The 20,759-nt window shown below is 42.7% G+C and overlaps 1 protein-coding gene across 1 annotated transcript in view; it reads left to right on the top strand.

The window, feature by feature from the left end:
* The window catches only part of ctnnd2a (catenin (cadherin-associated protein), delta 2a), a 248,375-nt gene that overhangs the window by 99,757 nt on the left and 127,859 nt on the right, over nucleotides 1-20,759 (top strand). Inside the window, exons 7-11 of the mRNA XM_078291542.1 lie at nucleotides 239-455; nucleotides 931-1,048; nucleotides 4,428-4,560; nucleotides 5,206-5,208; nucleotides 10,544-10,717. Coding sequence (XP_078147668.1) covers nucleotides 239-455; nucleotides 931-1,048; nucleotides 4,428-4,560; nucleotides 5,206-5,208; nucleotides 10,544-10,717 — 645 coding nt within the window. The remainder of the gene's footprint in view (nucleotides 1-238; nucleotides 456-930; nucleotides 1,049-4,427; nucleotides 4,561-5,205; nucleotides 5,209-10,543; nucleotides 10,718-20,759) is intronic.

The raw sequence follows: 20,759 nt of genomic DNA, 5'->3' as shown, positions 1-20,759 counted from the left end.
ATATTTTGCTGTCAACACACTGGCAGGCGTTAGTTCCCAGATGGCCTGTGTGTATCTTGTGTGTATTACAAATCAGGCTCAGCTAGTAATACTTTGCCTTGTTATTTCACCTCTATTTTTCATTGTATCCTTCAGGTATCACCTGTTTGACGTCAGCCTCTCCATTTCCCACTTTAACACTTTCTTTTTCCCACCCCCCTTCTTTTCTTTGTTTTCTTACCTCTTCTTTTTGCTCTAGGTATCTACTACTCCAGCTCCACCTTGCCCGCCCAGCGTGTCAGTTCCCCTCTGTCCGCAGGAGGAGGCGGCTCGGGGTCCGGCTCCCCCAGTAAGCTCCAGCGCCTGGGATCAGCCTCCGACACGCCAGGCTACGCCACCACTCAGCGCCTGCCTTCCTCCTCCTCCTCCTCGCCCAGCAAACAGTCCCCTGCTAACCGACTGGCCAAGTCGTACAGGTAGAAAGCCACAGTGACATTGATATAATGCTATTGATACAGATGTGTCAAAGTCTGGATGTGGTTTGAAGATGGATAAAGGGAATGGCATCAGCACAAATCACTGTTTAACCCATCAGTCTTATTAACCATAGGCTTTATAGAAATATTGAGGGAAAACTTGCCACCAACCCCTTTTTCAAATCTGAACTAATTACCCACTGAATGAATAATAATGAGATGTTAGAATAGAATAGAATATAATAGAATAGACTTTTTTTGTCTTTGGCAATCGTTGTCCTCTGTGCTTTCATTCACTGTGTACATAACAACTTGGTGTTTTTGACTCAGTTTTTGGTGTTTTTGAAATGGATATGGTTTGAGGTCATTATTTTATAGTCATAACGTTCCATCATTATTTACTCAGTCAGCACCATGCGCCCCTGAACTGTTTAAGTGGGTACATTTTATGTTACTTTGCCTTTTGCTTTTCCAGCACCACAGTTGCTGTGACAACAGCAGGAGGGGGCGGGTCTCCCCTGAGGGTGGCATCTCCACCCAACTCTACTGCAGCAGGGGGAGGAGCCAGCGCATCATCATCACCACTTCACCAGGTACAAAATATTACAGAGCCTTACGGAGTGGATGTCCTGTAGAGAAAAAATGTATTTTGTGTTAAAGTATTAAATGCGAACAACATGCTATTATGTGTGCGCAATATATAAAACGTGCTTGAATTGCATAAAAAGGTGCATATACAAATGCAAATACATATAAAATGTGAGCATGTAATAAGTTAGTATAAAGAGCCAGTGCAACTGCACCAGCAACTTCTGTTAGAAGTGGTGTTATTATAAAGTCTATTGCTCTAAGTGTATAAAGTCTACAGCATCCCTTCAATATGCATATTGACAATGGTATAGCCCATTAGCTCTGATTATCCTTGTCGATTGTTTCTTAGTTACAATAACCCCTTGCATCACAGGCGTTGTCAATAGACAGGGCCTTGATAACTCCCCTGACTTCCCTGAGCTATTTACCTGTCTCTATTTATTACACCTCGTCAAAAGCGTGCTTTTTTTTTTCTCCTGCGGCCACCTGTGGTCTCTTCAGAATATTTTACTGTATATATAGTTTTGATAATTATTTCAGTGTCAGATTGTTTGTTTAGAGCAAACATTAATGAACTCGCCCACACACAACACACTTAAAGAGACGGGTACGCCCATCATATGGTTTTATGTAAGCTTACATTACATTGTTTGATATCATAAGAGAGGAAATAATATTTAACAAACAGTAGATTCCTTATTGATAAAGTCATCAGGCAGGGGCTAGCACATCGTGGATAATCAGCATAATAGTACAAGGATTATATTTCAAAGTACAGTATTTACTGTGCCAATAGCCAGTGTAGATATTTGTTGAACAGGGTTGTTATTGACAGTTGTACAATACTCAGTAGGAGTTATACTATTGATCGGACAGAAGTGGCTGGGTGTTGGAGGGAAGATTATATTCTTCTCCACTTTGTCAGATTTGTATTCGAGACAGAATGGTGTAGCACAGCTCCAGAGCATTACGTATTGAGTCAGATCTATACAAGGCAGTTTTAGGTCTTCAAATGGCTAATGAGTTAGAGGATTTGTTTTGCATACATTATGGAGTTTTTGTCTTTCTGACCGATGCATAATATTCACACTCCAAAAGATGAAGGCTTCATTTGTCAAAAATATCTGTTTTTGATAACTGAAACCTTTAGATGGAGTGATTATTTTAAATTTCATAATCTGAACATGGTAATTTGGAGTGTTGTGTATATGTAGAGAAAGTAGAGGTTGTGTACTTTCAGGTGTTTGACTTTTCACACATTCCAAATGACTTGGATTGATTTATACAATTGCAAGTGTGTTGGCTACTTAGATTGAATGAAATTTTAATGATTATTAAAAAATTAGACCATATGGTTCTGTGAAGGTTGAAGGTCTCGATTGTATAGTGTATATTAGAAACTGGACAACTACTGGCCCTCCTCTTTTCCATATGACATATCTTCTATTTCTGTAATATGCCTGTGCTATATCAGATATCTAGTTTTAATGATATGTCTACTCCCTGGTTTCTGAAGTAAATTTGGTGGATACTTTTATCCAAAGTGCCTTATCATACCATGATGGCATACATTTTTAGCATGGGCGGCCTCAGCGTGAATGACATCCCTAACCCTGGCAGTTTTAGTGCCATACTTGAATTATACAAGACAGGTTGGGACCCAGGATGAGTCACAAGGCACTTCTGTTGGATCCCCACAACATAGTGCCAATATGCTTTCATGAGCCCAGGTCCCTAAAACTTAGTGGGGTTGGGTGCTCTGTGGAATAAAGGGGTCTCATAGTTGATTCTATGTAGTTATTCATTATGAAAAGTTAAAAACCGTGCCCGATGCATTTCAACCCCATGGCCTTCATCAGGTTTGTGTGCCTCCTCACCCTGATGAAGATCATGGGGCTGGAACACGTTTTCAACTTTTCATAATGAATAACCAAATAGAAGAAAGGCTTTTTAACTTATGTTAGAGTGCCTTGGATCACTTCTCCCTAAAATTTCTCATTTGGATACACACACAGCGAGGCCGTCCTAGGCTGATTATCAATATGCATTCTTGTGCCTTCTTGTGTCCGCCATGACGTGTTTTACGTAATATCTAACCGCCGAAGCACGACTCCAAAACAAAAGAACAACAGAAACAATTATAAACAATTAACAACAATATATATGCCTAGAATCCCCAGAGACTTTATTTAAATTGCCTGTAGAAAGCTCACAGCCAACTGTTATCTCATTTAATGCAACAGGCATACAGCATGTTCTTGGGTTTAATGTTAATGGATGTTTTTGTCTTTTCTGTTGCTCAAGATACTTGCCCTTGAGCAAAAATTAATAGCTAGCCTCAGATTTAGGAGTGATGATTCATATCATAACTTTTGCTCGCTGATCAAGACAGCTGTCAATATTAATGGCGCACTATGCAGGCGTTAGCACAACATTGTTGTCCGGGCGATGGAACCACAACAGATGCACAGTAGCCTACATAACTGGTTTCACTGCACGTCAACAAGTTATTGAACATTCTTTTGAAAATAATTTTTCCCTCCCTGTCCCTTCTCCAAAAGATTTAAAAAAACATTTTTTTTTTATATATATCATAACTCAGTGTTCCCCTCTGCTGGAGCACATCACTCTATTTCACCACACCCATCTATTTTATACAGAGATCATTAGTGAGAAAAATATAGGCCTAATAAAGAAATAAAGTATATAAGATTTAAATAAATTAGATAACAGTAAATAATATAAAAACAGCCTAATAAACCTTAAACCCTCAAGTTAAAAAGTTGCAGTGAGTCCTGCAGGTGAGACGTTGGAGTGTTTTTTTTTCCTTCTCAATACGCACTTAGCTTTCTAGGACCAGTCAGAGGCAGTCGTAATCTGCGATCACTTTTAAGAGCGTCTTAAGTTAAGATGCTTCGTAAGATGCATACTTCGATCATCTCAGCCTTAAGATGCTTTTGGGAAACGAGGCCCAGAGCCGGTTAACACCTGGAAAAATGAACAGCTGTGTCTTAATTAATCACACCTGCGATGTGAAGCACACAGTCCATCTCAAACTGTAAGGAAGCTTCTCTGTGCTTACTATGAGAAGATCATTCTCCCCAAGACAACTTGGTGAAGAACTTTCTCTACAAGGACACAAGTATCGACTTGGCGTTCTTGGATTTGATAATCAGCCCTACTCTGGTAGACTGCCATCCAAAGCACACATTTTGAGACTTTTACATATTTAGCTGCCAACAGACAGTAAAATGGTAAAAAATAATGTTGTAATTCTAACAGACATAGAGACTGGTATCAAGACTTTGTATCCTGCACATGCCCTGGGTTACCCATGTTTATCTACAATATGCAACAACACAAAACCGCTCTTCTTTGCAGATGAGTTCGGGCATAGGGAGCTATGCCACTCTCTCTCCCAAACGGCTGGCAGCTCACCACGCCTCCGACCAGTACAAGATCTCCCACGAGCTCTACGCTACCGCTACACTGCAGAGGCCTGGCAGTCTGGCAGGTAAGAGGACACACACACACACACACATACACACACACTTGCGCGAGTGTGTGCACACATGTATCACCCTCTTGATAGCCACCACAAGAATCTAGAGTCCTTTACCCTCTTAGTCTCTTAGTCTCTCATATTGATTTCTCACAGTGTGGAGAAAAGGGAGGCATTGGTCATGACAAGTATTCCACAGCAACATAATCTATCACAACATCATATGTGAAACTTGAGTGTTTGTGAATGTGCTTCTCTGAAACCTTGTCCTTCAGCATTGCTGTACTTACCAAGTCACTATTGTGTGTGTGGTGCTGAAGAGGTCCTTCACCTTGATCCGGCATCTTGTTGTGTGGATGGAGCATTTGTGTCATATGGGCCCCCGCTTTCTATTTCCATGCATCTCACTGCCATTCTAAGAAATGTCAAGTGCTCCAGTCGAGTCCACTGAATGAGGGACCGTCTTCCAATGAGATCGACAATGTGCTGCGGTCGGTACCTCAGGTGATCTATGGTGTCTTGTAACACTTGTGTTGTGTATGTGGTGAATGCTGTTAGCTCGAACAGCTTTCCAGTACACAGCTCATCTTATTGGAATGGAGTGGAGTGTACACACCAATTATTTTTAGCAGCCTTATTACACAGTGTAATGAGGAGCTGGTTTCTCAGTATATTGCTCTTACACACGGATCCTTGTATACATTTCACCAGAGGGGTCAGAGCACATTTGTGTCTGCCCTTTATCAAATAGGGCTTAATTGTCTTGCTCAAAGACATTGTGACAGGGATGAATGCACTAGCTGTTGCAGGAGTTTAATTGGTGACTCTAACCACCAGGCCACCCCCGCTTTTAAATGTATTTGGAGATTAAAATGATTCTGATTCTGGATGATATCTGCGTTAACTAGCTTGTGTCTTTGTGAATGAAATTGATTTGCTGTATGTGGGAGTTGAAAGTCTCAGAGTGGTACCGGACTTGCATTACAGGCATCATTCAGACTAACAAAGCGTTTTATTTCCTCTTACTGTTGTCCTTGACTGGTCTTTGGCTTTCTTAGGAACTCTTCACTGTACAAAATTGAGTTGGCTGAATGTCAGACTGCCTTGTAGTGAAAATGAAGATGTCGTGGTTCCTGTTTCAGGTTCATTGTAGTATAGTGTAAAATTGTATTTGGGGTTGGCTGTTTGTACCTGTTTCAATTAAGTAGATGTACTGTTTCAAGGACCTGAAGTTCTCAAGCCAGTAGTACAGTTGCTTTTCAGGCTAAAAATACTTTGATAGCCCTCCTCTTAAGTTTGGTGTGACTCAAATGCAAGGCTTGTGCTTGAGATCATGAGATGTACTAGGATTGGGTTCTGTTACCTGGCTCCAAGTTTGCAAAATACCCGGATTTGTTGATCCTCAAGTAGAATGAATCATCTTATCGAATCCGCTGACCCCCCCGATGATGTCATATGCTTTCGTCCCTAGTCGTCACTTCCCAGTGTGATTGTCAACATAGTGGATTGACACAAGCGTATGAAAACGTGGGCACACTTCTCAAAATTAAATGAGAATATGGTGAAATGTAATATTTGTGGCATATTTGAGGCAGGTGCACAAGTGCGATGAGTAAGCACTTATCAATGCAGCATCTCATAAAAGTTAACAAGTGCCATTTTTTTTTATTTGTCCTTTCTTGTAAAAGGGTTTGATAAGGGATTTGAAAGGATTCAAATTCAATAAGCATATTATAGATACTGGATTCTGATTTGATAAAATCCTTTCGAACCCCAACCCTAAGATGTAGCCTCACTACTGTTTATATGGAGATAAATGTTTTTAAATCGTCATTTATAGGTAGGGTTAGGGTTAGTGATCCTTGGACCCATGAAACCCATTAAAATGGGATGATCCAAATTCAAACCCTATTTGAAAATATGCGCGTTTATTCGTTTATGCAAGTGAAATATTTGACAAGCTTTTGATTGAAATGAGTGGCAGTGTTTTGAAGCTCAGGAGCAAGTTTAATTGATTGCTCTTCTTCACTAAACTTGGAGCTATATTGATAAAGAGCTTGACCTTCAATGCTTTAACCTGAAGGCATGACTGTGATCTTAAAACAATGCCTGGGGTTTCATCTCTCCTGAAGACTTTAAATGAAGAAGAGAGAGGAGGAACGGAGCGAGTGGGAATGAGTCCCGATGGGAAAGAGCTCTCCGACTCTGTCGCTATAATTAGCAGACCCAGGTCAAATAGTATTTGCAAACGATGTTCAGAATTTGCTTTCATCTGCTCGGAGTACCAAATGGGTGTTGTTGATTGCATCGGGATAATTCAAAGAAAAGTAAGAAATTTACTCTCAAATACTTTCCTGTGACTGTCTAACTTTGTCTAAAGTGGTACTGACTGTATTGACAAAATCCCACCCACTAAGAATTACTTACAAATATTATTTGTCCTAGGTCTGCTTACTGCCACTGGTCCCAGTGGGTGGCATCCTACTGGAAGCACAGTAAAGCCATTCTAGATTTACACTGAGCTGCTGCAGTGACATGTTGAGTTCATCGTGAATAGCCTGTTTGGAGAGGTGCTTAACAGCTCTACAGCAACTACTCTACACTGGAGTTTAGCTGTGTGGCAGAAATCACCTTAAAAAAAATAAATCCACTCTGTGTGCTTTCCGCATGAGGAGCTTGAGTGATACGGGCCATCTTACTAGCCAAGGCAGCATCTTCTTGCTACTGGACCTCCAAGGATTTCATGAAGTTAGATCTTTCATGAAAGAAAGATATAAAGTTTTCAGGCAATGATATGGAGTCTTGACATTGATCATTGACATTGATTGCTGACAATGATCGCTGACTGGTTGTTGACAGCTGAGCCACTGGCACAGTATAAGATAAGATAAGATAGCACTTCATTAATCCCCTTGGGGAAATTCAGTATGATCCGTAACTACATGGTCCTCTATGGCCACTACATGATGGGTAATTTTGATTTCTCTGGCCCAGAAATGTGTGTTGGAAGTATGCAACTGTCTTTGACACTGAGTGTAAACTTGGTAGATAACAAACTCAAATAGCTTCCTAGTGGAATTAGGTAAATCACTACTTGAAAAAAAGCAAAGGATGTAATTGGCCGTTGAGGGTGTTTTTATTCTGATGTTATCTTTTCTTTTAGGTGTCAGTGATGTTTAGCTTGCTTCCTTTTTAGCACACAAACAGTACTGAGGCAACAGGGGACCAGAGTTGGTTTTTGCATTTTGTTTTTCTTTTTCCTTTCTGTTTTCCCTACTTTTTATGTCTTCCCTTTCTTTTTTATTTCCCACTGAACGGAACATCATGGGAGGGCATCTCTTTCTCTCTCTTTCCCTCTGCATCATTCTATCCTTTTTACTTAAAGTTCCCTCTCCCTTTGAAAGAAAGAGGTCAGTGCTTCAACGAGTGGGCCTCTGTGAGTCAAAAAATAAATGAATAAATAAATAAAGCCGACTCCCCAAGACTTCAAAGACGAAAGGGAGGGATGCGAGGAAGAGAGGGAGCCGGGATGAGTCATGCCGCGAACGGGTGTGTCCATAACTCTAATTAGCACTCGTTCATGCATATTCTGACCATCTCTCTCTCTCTCTCTCTCTCTCTCTCTCTCGCTGTATATGTATCTCTCTCTTTCACTTTATCTACAGTATATCTTTCTGTTTCATGCTCTTTCTTCCTATCTCTAAATTCACCTCAGTTCAGTTCAATGGGTGCTTTAACGGCATGGCGTAGAGCTCTCTCTCCCTCCATCTCTTTCTTTCTTTCTCCCTCTATCTCTGTCTCGCGTTCTGTTTGTCTATCTGGTAACTGCAGGCCGGTAGAGTGTGAAGGGAGGCAGCCTACCTTTTCAAAGGGAAGGCAAGGTAAACAGGCCAGTCCGTTACCAGGCTGCTGAAAGGAGGACATGGTGCCGTGACACGCAGTAGCCTCTTTACCACGGTCGCGCTCAAGACAGGCATAATGAGGCGAACCAATGCTTTATCGTTTGCCAGCGCGCAGGATGTGCAGGCAGGCTCAGCGGAGTCTACTCACGCCTCAGGCTGCTCGCGCCTTTCCACCTCTAGACTTTGCCTCGCTAAAGGAGGTTTGGGTTAACAACAATGTCCTGCTTTGTTATGCAGACACAAAATGTCTGCGTTTCTGGTTGAATATTGCTTATATATTGTTTACAGTAGCGAGGCAGACAATAAAGAGCGGGGGATGACATGCGATAAAGGTCCTAAGCTGGTTTTGAACCCATGACATTGCGGGTTCATGATACTGTATGCGCGTTAGCCAACCGAGTAAGCAGAACGCCTGCAGTGATTTTGCAGTGATTCGAAGGGGTGAGGGCTTTAAATCGTGTGTAAGTTGGTGTTGGATACACACCGAGGCTTGTGTCAGAGTCTCGCAACACTGTGCTCACCCCTCAGCTGCTGGAAAGACCTTGGCACGCGATACTCTTGCCATCGACCAACGACTAATGCGATGTGATACGACATTAGCTCCACTGTCCCATCTCTCTCTTTCTCTCAGTCACTCATACCTACAGTAGCTTTTTGAAGTTTTTGCATTTGTGCGTATATGCGTGTGCGTGTGCCCTTTGTTGCTTTATCTTCTTCCCCGCCGCCTTAGCCCTGCCTACCCCTCTTCACATTCTCTCCGGCTCCTCTTTCTCTTCTCTCTCCTCTCTTTCTTTCTCTGTCTCTCTTTTCAGGGGGAGGCCCCTGCCTTACATTTGTTCTGCTGTGTAATGAACAAATGCCTGCTGTCAACGTCTTCCTTGCCCCGTGTCTGTGGGATTCCTGCCAAAGCAGGGGGGTGGGGGGGGGGGGGACTCTGCATTTCATTATTTTATAGCTGACGACCAGCAATGTGTTCCATGGAGATTAAAAAATGAAATACAGAGGCACAGTAGCTCTCTCTCTCTCTCTCTCTCGCTCTCTCTCTCTTTCTCTCTCGCTCTCTCTCTCGCTGTCTCTCTCCCTCTCTCTTTCTCTTGGTCACTCTCTCTCTGTCGATCTCTCCCGCTCACTCTCTCTCTCCTCTTTCTCTCAATCTCTATTTCTATCTCTTTATCTGTCTCTCTATGCTTGTCTCTCTTTCACTTTCTACCCCTCATCCTTCTTGCATTATCTTTTTTTTCCCCTTCTTTCTCTATTTCTGTTATTGCGTGTGTCTATCGCTGTATTTACCCTCACACTCCCCTTTCTCTGTCCACCATATAAACGGTGTGCTGTCTGTCACTTGGCTCTCTGTCACCCTCTCTATCAGCAAATAAAAAAACATCCAATACAAATGTAGCGGTCAGGAACAATAGACTTGCTGTGTATCGTGAAACGCAGCTGAATTGGTAGTGATTTCCATATCAAATAGTTGCTGTATCTGTGTTCGCCTCCTGAATCCTAATATTGTGAAAAGCTGCCTGACTCGCTGAGCGTTGCCGTGATTAGCTGGGTCTAAAAACAGAAGAGTGATACTTTTGCCGACTGACTGCTGTTTTCCTCTCCTTCTCTTCTTTTTTCACCTCATCCGCACTGTTACCTTCTTTTGCCCAACCTCTCCTCACCCCATCTTTTTCTCTCCTGTCTGTTCCCATCATAATTTGCCCATCCCTCTGCCCCCGCATTCAACTGTCCCTATATCATCCCTATCCTCTCCTCCTTTCACTTCTTCTCCATCTCTCTTGCTTCGCCCTCTCCCTCCTCCCCCTTCTTTACCTCCTCCTTCCCATTCCTCTCCTGTTCTTCTTCCTTCCCCATAACCCTAACCCACCTTTCCTTTTTCCCTCCTCAAAATCCCTTCATCCAATCTCTCTTCACTTCCTTTCCACCTCCCCTTTTCCTTCCTCGCCTCCCACCTCCCCTACTCCCTCCCTTCCATCCTTACCTCCTCCACCTCCGCTCTCTTTCTCCCTTCCCTCATTTTCTCCTCCCTCCTCCATCTTCATTGCCCCCATCCTCTCTACATCCCCTCTCTCTCTCTTTCTCTCCATCAGGCTCTCGTGGCTCCTACAGCAGCCAGCACAGTCAGGAGCCCCTTCGGCCCCTGGGCTCCCCGGAGCACCACATAGATCCCATCTATGAGGAACGTGTCTACCACAACAAGGGCCCCATGAGGAGCCTGAGCCAGGGCCAGGGGCCGGACACGGGCCCCTATCGCAACAACACTGGTAAGGCCCTCACTACATTTGTGTGATCAGTCACAATATAATTTGGGCATTTTTATGCCTGCAATTTTATGCTGTGTGCTTGTTTTTTGTCGTTCTGCAATGTATTTTACATTCACAAAATTCAGTGCATTTGTCCTTTTTTATTTTTTCACTGAAGTTTTAAACTTTAACTTAAACAGCAACAAGCAAGGGGGCACTGGCCCTTACAAACTGGTAAGAGACACAGTTGAATGCTTTCATGACAGAAATTTGGCGCATAGAGAAGCCCATCACCTCCCCTCTTTTGTTTAAGAATACACATTTCACCTTTTTTTCCCAGTTGGGAATGGTGTGCATTGGGTCACATTTTACTTTACACTCACACTCTCACACTCACACACACACGCACGCACACTCTCACCCGCACTCTCACCCGCACTCTCCTCCACTCTATTGTTGCCAGCAATGTGTTTTTAATAGGGCCTCATTGAGCTTATCTCGATGTGGGTTTAGGTACGCCACGTTAATCCCATTACCATATCATACCCACATGAAAACACCCAAGTCGGTCACGCCACGTTCACAGCTCCCTCGATGTCATTAACCAGCCTAGCCTTAATAGCTATCATTAGCATTTGGGTCAAAATCATAGGGGTAAATATGCCACTCTAGATGAGCGTTTGAGTCGATCAGTTGGCAAGTTGACTTACTTGAAAGGAGGGAGAATTGCCTTAAAGCACAGAGCGTAGCTTTTGAAGCACATTTCAGAGCCGGGGGTCATTGCATTTGCTGTTAGCCTAGTGGGATATTGCTTTGATTACTGACGGCGAAATTCTGTACAATGCATACAATGATTGGATTGTCTTTGCGAGCAGGAATTAATTAAATAACTGGGCTTCAGAAGTGTACAGAGAGGATCCTGTTAATTTACTGTGCCTTCTATTTGTAGTTTCAATAGATGGGTAGAAGAAAACTCACAAAGGAAATTCTCACTACATCTCCAAAAATCAATAGACTGAGGATTAGACCGTGTACATTTAATTGCAACGCTTGATGTTTACAATGCGCTCCTCATAAGATACAGTATTTTATTAATAGATTGTTTCACATGCTTTTTTAGCTAAATCTTCTGTCAGAGTGTATCAATATGAGCTTTTATCACCCCATACACAATTCTACCCCAACTGCACTCGGCCCATGTAAATAGAGCGGTATAACCAACACACTACACGTTCTTGAATTTTATTCCCCCATAACCTCTGTAGCCAAAGACGGCCAAGACTGTTTACCTGGTCGATCCTTGCAATTATTGGGCCATTGAGTTTGGGCTTGGCCTGAGCACAGCATGTATTAAAAGTCATGTGAGTAGCCTGTGCAGTGAGTAGGGGGTTGTCTAATAAGGATTCATAATGCGCAGAGTGATAGCACATAATGAACTGATAAGGACTGTGCTGACATGGGGAGCGGTAAGTCATTAATTATGTCATAGTGCCTTTTCTTGGCAATGGCAGGCTCACATTATTGGTTCATTAAGCTGGCATGGATCAATGTAATTAACACTATAAGTCATTCCTTTGGTGGAAAGAGGGGAACGTTTGTGGTGGGTATTTCACTCCAGGAGCTGCTAGCGTTGTGTAGTTATAGTCGCTTGGTCTAGATATGGTAAACAGTGTCAGGCTCAAGGACATTGCAGCTGAAATTCAAATGAAATTCACATCTTTCACAGTGGACACAGGCCAGCACTGGATGCTTAGCTTGGCAGAGGTGTTGAGGCATCATACAACAAAAGTAATTTAAAGGACTACAATTGTACATGTACTGGTTTTCATGGTGGTTATTTGCTGACGCAATTTGAGACAGCTACACAGGCAAAGACATAGGCCGGCAGACAGAGAGACAGGTAGAGAGAGAGAGAGAGAGAGAGAGAGAGAGAGATAGTGAGGGACAGAACAACAGGCCATGAACAAGAGGCAAGCAGAGCAGACAGGCGGTATGGGGAAAACTGCTCAGTGAGGTCCAGGTTAGGACAGCCTCATCTGAGTCTGGTTAGCTCTCCCTGTCTCTTCACTATCCATCACTCTCTGCTTTCTGTCTTTATCTTTCAGTTCAATTCAATTTGCTTTATTGGCATGAATGTTAGATGAACAGTAATGCCAAGGCATCTAAATACAACTGAAAAAGAAATAGCTAGTATATAACAGTAAGCATCTGCTCCACTTGTATGGCTGTGTGTGTGTGTGTGTGTGTGTGTGTGTTTGTGTGTGTCTGTGTTTGGCCACCTCTCTCTCTCTCTCTCTCTCTCCCTCCTTCTGTTATTCTTAGCCAGCACCCTATAAACACACATACACACACACACATGCATACACAGTATGACGCTGTTGTGTGTGTGTGTACATACATGTGTGTAGGCAGCGATGCGCGTTGCTTCTCATTCCTGGATTAAACCAGGCCAGCGCCCCAGAGGACTGCAGGTTAATGTGGCCTATTTCAAGCTATTATTCCTGCATGGTCACAGTGGCACACACACACATACACACACACACACTCTGTAGCTACGCAGCGTTGCAGCAGGGAAAAGCCCCGGGAATTGGGTTTACACATTAGTTTGTTTTTCTAAAAAGACGTGGAAAAAAAGGCTACACCGGCTTTCATCTGTCTTTTCTGTACATTTTCCCTCCTTGTCCCCACATCTCTCTCTCTCTCTCTCTCTCTGTCTCTCTGTTTCAAACTCATACACCATTCTCCTCACTGACCTCTCTCCCTCCCTCTGCCTCACATTTCTCACCTGAATCCCTCCCTCTGTACCCTTCTTTCTTTCCTCTGTATGCTTCTCTCTTTCTTACTGCCTGTTTCTCTCTCTCTCTCTCTCTCTCTCGTTATATATATAACTCATTCTCCCTTCATCCCATCTGTCTGTCATAGTCTCCACTAGTTCAGTGGACAGTGCACATCAGTGAAGTAACGAGCCGTATTCCTCCAACTCCCCTACTTTCACACTGACTCCATCCAATTTTCCCCTTTCCAGCTCTCCTTTCCCTCCTTTTCTCTCTGCCCCTTCTGGCATTCACTCAAATCTTTTTGTTTTAACTCCTTCACCTTCCTTTCTCCCTTCCTTCAAACCTCCCTTCTCTCTTCTTCCTTCCTTCCTTCCTTCCTTCCTTCCTTCCTTCTCTCTTCTTCCTCCCTTGCTTCCTTCCTTCCAACCTTCCGTCTTTGCTTTCCTCCCTCTTTCCTTTCTGCCTTTTCTCCCTCCTTTATTCTTACATTTTTGCCTTCCTTCGTTCCCTCCTGACTCATGTCATGAAAGCTATCTTGGTCTTTATTAATGACATTGACTGGTGGGATTAACAGTAATGCAGTGAATGGATGTCACACTATTTCTCTTTAATAGCTTAACATCAGACGTGCACCTCAGCTGCAGTTCAGGCTGGGACAGTAAGAATGGGTAGATTCACTGCCAAGGCTGCTTGTCAAGTGCATCTAGTAGCCATTGTGACCCATTGCCGTTGATAAGGAGTGTCAAGTCGTTTAATATTGCTGCCTCCAGTCTGTGGAGGAGACTTAGACAGATTCTTCTACAAACCAGGCAGTAAGCAGTAAGCCACGGTGAAAACAAGGTAATATTTTCTCAGGCATTAACAGAACCAGATAACCATATGACACAGAGCGGAATAAAAAACATATATCTTCCTGAGACATGTATATACATAGAAGTACAGTATGTAGCTGGCAGAGCTGCAGGTCTTTTCCTGTATGTCCTCCCGTATGGATGTGTGTGTGTGTGTGTGTGTGTGTGTGGTGGGGGGGAACTGAGGCTATGAATTGGGATTTACACACTTGACACCCGTTCATGCATTTGAGGATATCACCACTTTGATAGTTATCTCCTTAGAAATGTCTGTAAATTCCTGCTGACAAGATTCAGCACCATGGACAGCGCTTTACACTGCATCCCCACAAAAGGCCGTGCAAATGGAGAGCCTCGGCTTTGGAAACTTTCCTTAGCGTCTTGGCAAACTTGGTGAACCATTCTCAAGTGTATTTGACACTTCTGTTATTGAGCCTCGGGTTTGGCTATTTTACAAGGCAGGCACTTACACGTGCAGATGTTGTTTTGAAGAAGATAACTATTAATGTGGCGATATCCTCTAATACATAAATGCATGAACATGTACAAAATAAAGCTAGTGTGGTGCAGGCGCCGTTTACGCTGTGTGAACGTAGCATGTACATTATACCTAAATGACATATGCCTGTGTTTCCATTGTAAGCCTATGTTAATTATTGGCGTAATCTCAGAGGTTTGGTCAGATCTGACAGGTCTTGGTCCGATGCTTAGACTTTGTAGACTTTACAGATACTGGTTCTCTCTCTTTTGTCGATGATGGAGCTTCATACCAATGCAAAGTGTCTTCTGGCTCCTCTCCTATCAGTCACATAGTGTGTTTTTTTCTGTGCACTCCCTGATAATGTTAAAGTAAAAAAGGCAGTGGCAGTTTGAGAAAAATGGAATAGTGGAATTCAAGCAGTTCTCAAGAGAGGAAATCAACACAGTTACGCAAGAGTGTGTGTGTTTTGATGTTTCTAGAAACCAAAGCAGGATTATTTTTTGTGCTGAAGGTTCAGCTTTATAGCACTGGTCCCTCTCACCAGTGTGAACACGCGCACATACACACACACACACACCAATGGAGAGAGAGAAAAAATACGAGGAAGGCCACTTTGCATAAAACCATTAAACCAATCTACTTTCCCCTTTAAATCTGTTGTATGCCTTCTGTAATGAGAGCTGACACCTTAATGAAGGAGAGAGCGAACAGAGAGAGAATAGAGAGACGAGAGAAGAGAGAGACAATACAACAGAGAGAGAGGAAGGAAGGAGTAAAAAGAGAGAGGAGAGAGAGAGAGAGAAATGAAGAGAGAGAGAGAGCGAGCAGATACCTTGCCTCTTTTGACCAGAAGGCATGAAAAGTTCAGGGCGCCTGTTAAACAGAGGAAGTGACAGATAAGCTGAGGGGAAAAGAGAGACAGAGAGAGCTCACTTTCATCTAACACATGTCCTCAGGTATCCAAGTCTGGTTCATAATGCTAATCACAGCCAGTGTGTGTGTGTGTGTGTGTGTGTATGTGTGTGTTCTAGTGGTGTAATGCTTCTGATTTATTGTTTTGCGTGTCCCACAATGTATTCATATGATGATGTATATACCTAATTAATCAGTTTATTTGAACATGATCTCAGCTCTCTGGCTCCCTAGTTGATCAGCTATAGTAAGGTTAGCAAACCTTATAGTGTATTATACATGCATAGATACTCTAATACGTGCTTTATTTTAAAGAGCCAAATTATGTTGTCTAACAAAGATATAGCAGCTATACAGCTATATATGCCACCATACATCACTGCATGCCAACAGTCCATGTAATCTAATGGATCAAGAACCCAGAAGTGAGTTCTCATATTGTGTGATGTTATCTAAATGAATCTGCATACTGTAATACGATAATAAGAGTCTGTGAAAAATCGAGGCCAAGATGTGATTAGATGATGAGATGTTTATGGTTTAACTTAGATTTTCACAATAATGAAGCGTCTCCTTTCTTCCTTCCCTCTGCTATTAAATACTGCTCAATACAGAACAGACTTGATTTCTACAACACATTTAACCACACCGTCCTGAAGTTTCAAGACTGAAGTGTCTCACTTTCTCTTACTTTGGCTCTTGAACATCAGTGGTGCTGTGGTAAAAACTAGGTTGTATCTTCCCTTTGCTGTGAGAGAGTGAGTGTTAGTCTTAGTAGTTCTGCATCGTCAGTTCTTTACGTTTTAGTGCCTGTTATATGCTTGATGTAGGAAACCCAAGCACCACAGCAATGTTAGATTGGTTGGTGGAAGCATCCCCCCAGCCACTTCTCAGTATGTCAGTCACCAGGCTCTCAGTGTTTTTTTTTCCCCAGAAGCCCTCAGTCTGTGTTGCCAGGTTAGATTAAGTTTGTTTAGCCAGGATCAATTTCAGCTTGGCCCCTGATCCCGCGGGTCTAGTGATGAACTTGCTACCTTTTAAGCACTCAGGAAGCATGAGTCTTGAATTTGCACTTATAATGTGATTTTTACCCCACTGTGAAATAGTTTATGCTGTTTGTATGCAGCTTTTATGATTGTCATGATGCTGCTTTCTCAGTCAGGTCTCTGTTGAAAAAGAGATGCTTAGTCTCCATGGGAGTATCTGGTTAAATGAAGGTTAAATAAAAAAATAAACTTGGTGTCTGTAATTTGACATGAAGGAATTTATTTATTTACTTTTTTTCGTATTTGAATTCAGAAAATATTTCTCTGCATTCCAGTTGCGACCATTTCAAATGTGTGATTCCAGTTCCCCACTCCTCTGACAGCGGTTTGTGGATTGAATACCAGTTTTGCAACGTACTGAACTGTGACACATAATGCCACTCCACTATACTATGGAACTTAATGGACTACAACTTAACTTACAAAGTAAAAAAGTTAAAGAAGTCTCAGTGGACATGGGTGGTCAGATATGGGTTAAAATTGTACAGTATTTACAGCGAGTTTTTGCTGAGGCCTTGGAAAGCTTTAATTACCAGCTCAAAGCATCTGACTTATTCTAAAGATCAGCACTAATGCTTTCCCCTGCGAAAACATATGGCACTTCCTAAATGTAGGTTTTAGCTAACCTGGTGTCAGACTCTCTTTTTCTCTCTCACTCTCTCTCTCTCTCTCTCTCTCTCTCTCTCTCTCTCTCTCTCTCTCTCTCTCACACACACAGACACACACACACACACACACACACACACGCATAAAGGTACACAGACCCAAGCATACTGTACACTTGGGCCCAAATTCACACAGGCACACACACACACACACACAGGTACACATGCATACACACACAAATGCAGGCACAGCAGTACACACACACACATCGGCACAAACACTAGTCACACGCACGCACACAGCAAACACATGCACTCCAGACAGACACACACACACACTACTTGTGTCCCATGCTATCACAGGTTATATGATTAGCATATTCTCTGTTTTATCAGCGGTAATGAATTCATAACTGCAGAAAGAAACATTGACTTGTTTTTGTCCTCAGAGATCACACAGATAAATTTGACAACAGCACAATAGTGAATATCTTCATCAAAAGAAAAAAAACATTAGATCCACTGTTTGAAACATTTTATTCATTAAATATCTTTATATAGCTGCATACAAATTGGCCTATGAGAAAAAACAATAAAATTTGTATTTTTTCTAAAGACTTTGTTTCTCATGGATTTAATATTTATTATCATACTTCTTCCTTGTTGATACTGTATATATCATTACAGAAACAAGCTACTTCACTGTGTGCTGTTGTTCCTTAACATGAAATAGTTACAGATTAGAAATTGAATCAAACTTAAAGATGCAACATTTGTCATTTTTAACCATCAATGTCATTGTCAAATTAATTGTGATACCTTGGTATATTACCATAAAGAAATTAGACCATGGTCACGACGATTGGTAAGCCTCTATGTCATACCAGTGGTATTGTTAGTGCTCGTGTTTCTCAAAAGCAAGACCACATTTCCCATAAACCCTGTTGCTCCCTGTTGCAAAGATGTTGCTACTTGTCTCCCTCCTCCTCCCAGGCATCACTTTTTTTTCTCTTTCGCTTTACTTAAGAGGATAAACATGTTGGAAGTTTCTGGCATCAGATATTGCCAGAAAATCTGTAAGATTTGGTTCCATTTGTGCTAGAAAAACAGAGGCCCGCTTCCTGTTCTGTACCATCAAGCATCTCCCCTTGTGTCATAAATGCAATCCAGCATATTTCCTGTGAAATCCAACCTGGTGGCACACAATGCAAAATGGAGTGTAGAAGCCAGTAGAGGCTGCCTTGTTCTCGACGATGGTGACATTACCACAATATTACAGCTAATGTGATAATGATTTACTGATGTTAAAATACACTACACCTCTACACATAGCACATTTAAGAGACTATAAAACATTTTGTTAGCAATAAAAGTACATTTTGCTCTTTATATTTTAGCCATTTAGCTGACACTCTTCTAATGAGTGAGCAAGACCAACCTTGCTAAATTATCGGGTTTATTTTCTCCACTTTCAATCACGGTGCCACAGGCAATGATGGTGTGCCTTATATAAAGTCAGTACACTTCAATTGGAAAGAAAAGAAAAGTTCCCGTCATCTTTTTTCAGAGCATATGACTTTCAGTATTGTCCTTCCGCAGCATGACCATTTAGCCGCAGCCACTGGCCCAGAGACCCTGCTGTGTCTAAGTGGCATGCTTGGAGAAAGACATGGCACCTTGACTCATAGAGACAAATGTCCTACAACTCCCACGCTGTAAAAAACTTTACCATACATTTCTTCTGAAAGTGCAGAGGAGAATGTTTTTGTGTGTGTGTGTGTGTGTGTGTGTGTGTGTGTGTGTGTGTGTGTCCTCCAGAGCTACTAGCCCAGGAACATCAAGAGCTGTGTGTTGGCCAGGAGGTTCTCCCAGGGATAAACGTAGAGAGAGACTAATCCTTACTCTCCTCCACATCCAAGAAGCGTGTGTGTGTGTGTGTGTGCGAGTGTGTGTGTGTTGTGTCCATGGCTCCTGCATGCATGTTTGTGTGTGTGTATATTGTTGCATGCCCTTATACCATTAGAAAGAGATGTGTTACAGGCATGCGTGTTTAGTCCATGTCAGCCACTTGCATATTTGAAAATCTGTGTGTGAATTTGTGCTTGTGTCTGTGCGTGTGTGTGTGTGTGTCTGAGATAGGGACTGTACCGAGGGGTTTTGTGTAATCGTGCTGAGCGCTGAAGCGTGTCGAGAGAAAGGACATGTCCTCAGCTCTGATCACATACACTACTGCAACCACAATGGAGAGAGAGAGAGAGAGAGAGATGGAGAGAGAGAGAGGTGGAAATGGAAGGAAGAGATGGAGAGAGCATTACGGAGATGGAGGCGAGAAGGGAGTGAAGGATGGCGAGAGAAGGAGGGAAGGGATTGAAAGAGAAGGATGAGAGAGAAAAGAAAAGGAGATGGATGGAGGCAAACAGAGGGAGAGAAAGTGCTGATGGAGGAAGGGATTCAGAAGGAAGTAAAGAAAGGAGAGAGAAGGGCAGTGGAGCGATTGAGAGAAAGACTGGCGGAGACAGAGTAGGATGGAGAGGAAGAGGAATGGAGGCAGAGATGAAAGAACGGGAAGGGGGGAGGACGGACATGGAGAGCTTGGGGGATTGGTTTGATCCCTCCCCACTTTTTTCCTCTCTCTATCTCCTTCTCTCTGCCTCCCTCCTTCCCTCCATCTCTTGTGCATTCAGGGAGGGGGGCTCCCTTGTCTCGGCAGCCCAGAGGAAAGAGCCGGTCTGCTCTAAGCTAGCCGACTCTTTGGCCGGTTGGCTAATTGCGGAGGTATCGCTGTGTCAAATGACTAATAGAGTTTCCCTTCCCGTCGCTAATCTGCCAGCAGGAGTGCAGCCGCGATTTGTTTACTCTACGCCGAAGCGAGGGAATACAAAGACAAGCCCGCCCTTTTTTCCTCCCAAACACAATTTCACACCGTCAGAGCATTAGGTGTGTGTGTGTGTGTGTGTTTATGCACACACGCGGCACATTTTATGATTTGTTTTATATTTCATCAAATAGCGCAGTGAATTTGCCTCGTGCTGCTCTTCAGCAAACATTTACCCATAAAAGACACACACACTCTCACTCATACACACACGTCTTACTATAGTTGTGAGGACCTTCCATTGACTACATTTATTCCATAACCTTGACCCTAACCACTACATGCTTAACCTTAACCCTTAACCTAATCCTAATTCTAATCTTAACCCTAAACCCAAGTCCTGACCCTAAACTAGCCCGTTGAAGAAGTACAGGCCGGCCAAAATGACCTCACTTTGCAAACAGTGTCCTCACTCCAAAGGTCTAAAACTCAAATTGATTCTCACAAGGGCAGAATTACACACACACACACTGGAATATATGCACACTGACACACACACGCAGAAACACGCATACA

Source organism: Centroberyx gerrardi, chromosome 22, assembly GCF_048128805.1.
Source record: "Centroberyx gerrardi isolate f3 chromosome 22, fCenGer3.hap1.cur.20231027, whole genome shotgun sequence".
In the NCBI taxonomy this organism is placed as follows: domain Eukaryota; kingdom Metazoa; phylum Chordata; class Actinopteri; order Beryciformes; family Berycidae; genus Centroberyx; species Centroberyx gerrardi.
Note: the sequence above shows the minus strand (reverse complement) of the source record. Positions and strands in the feature narration are given on the sequence as shown.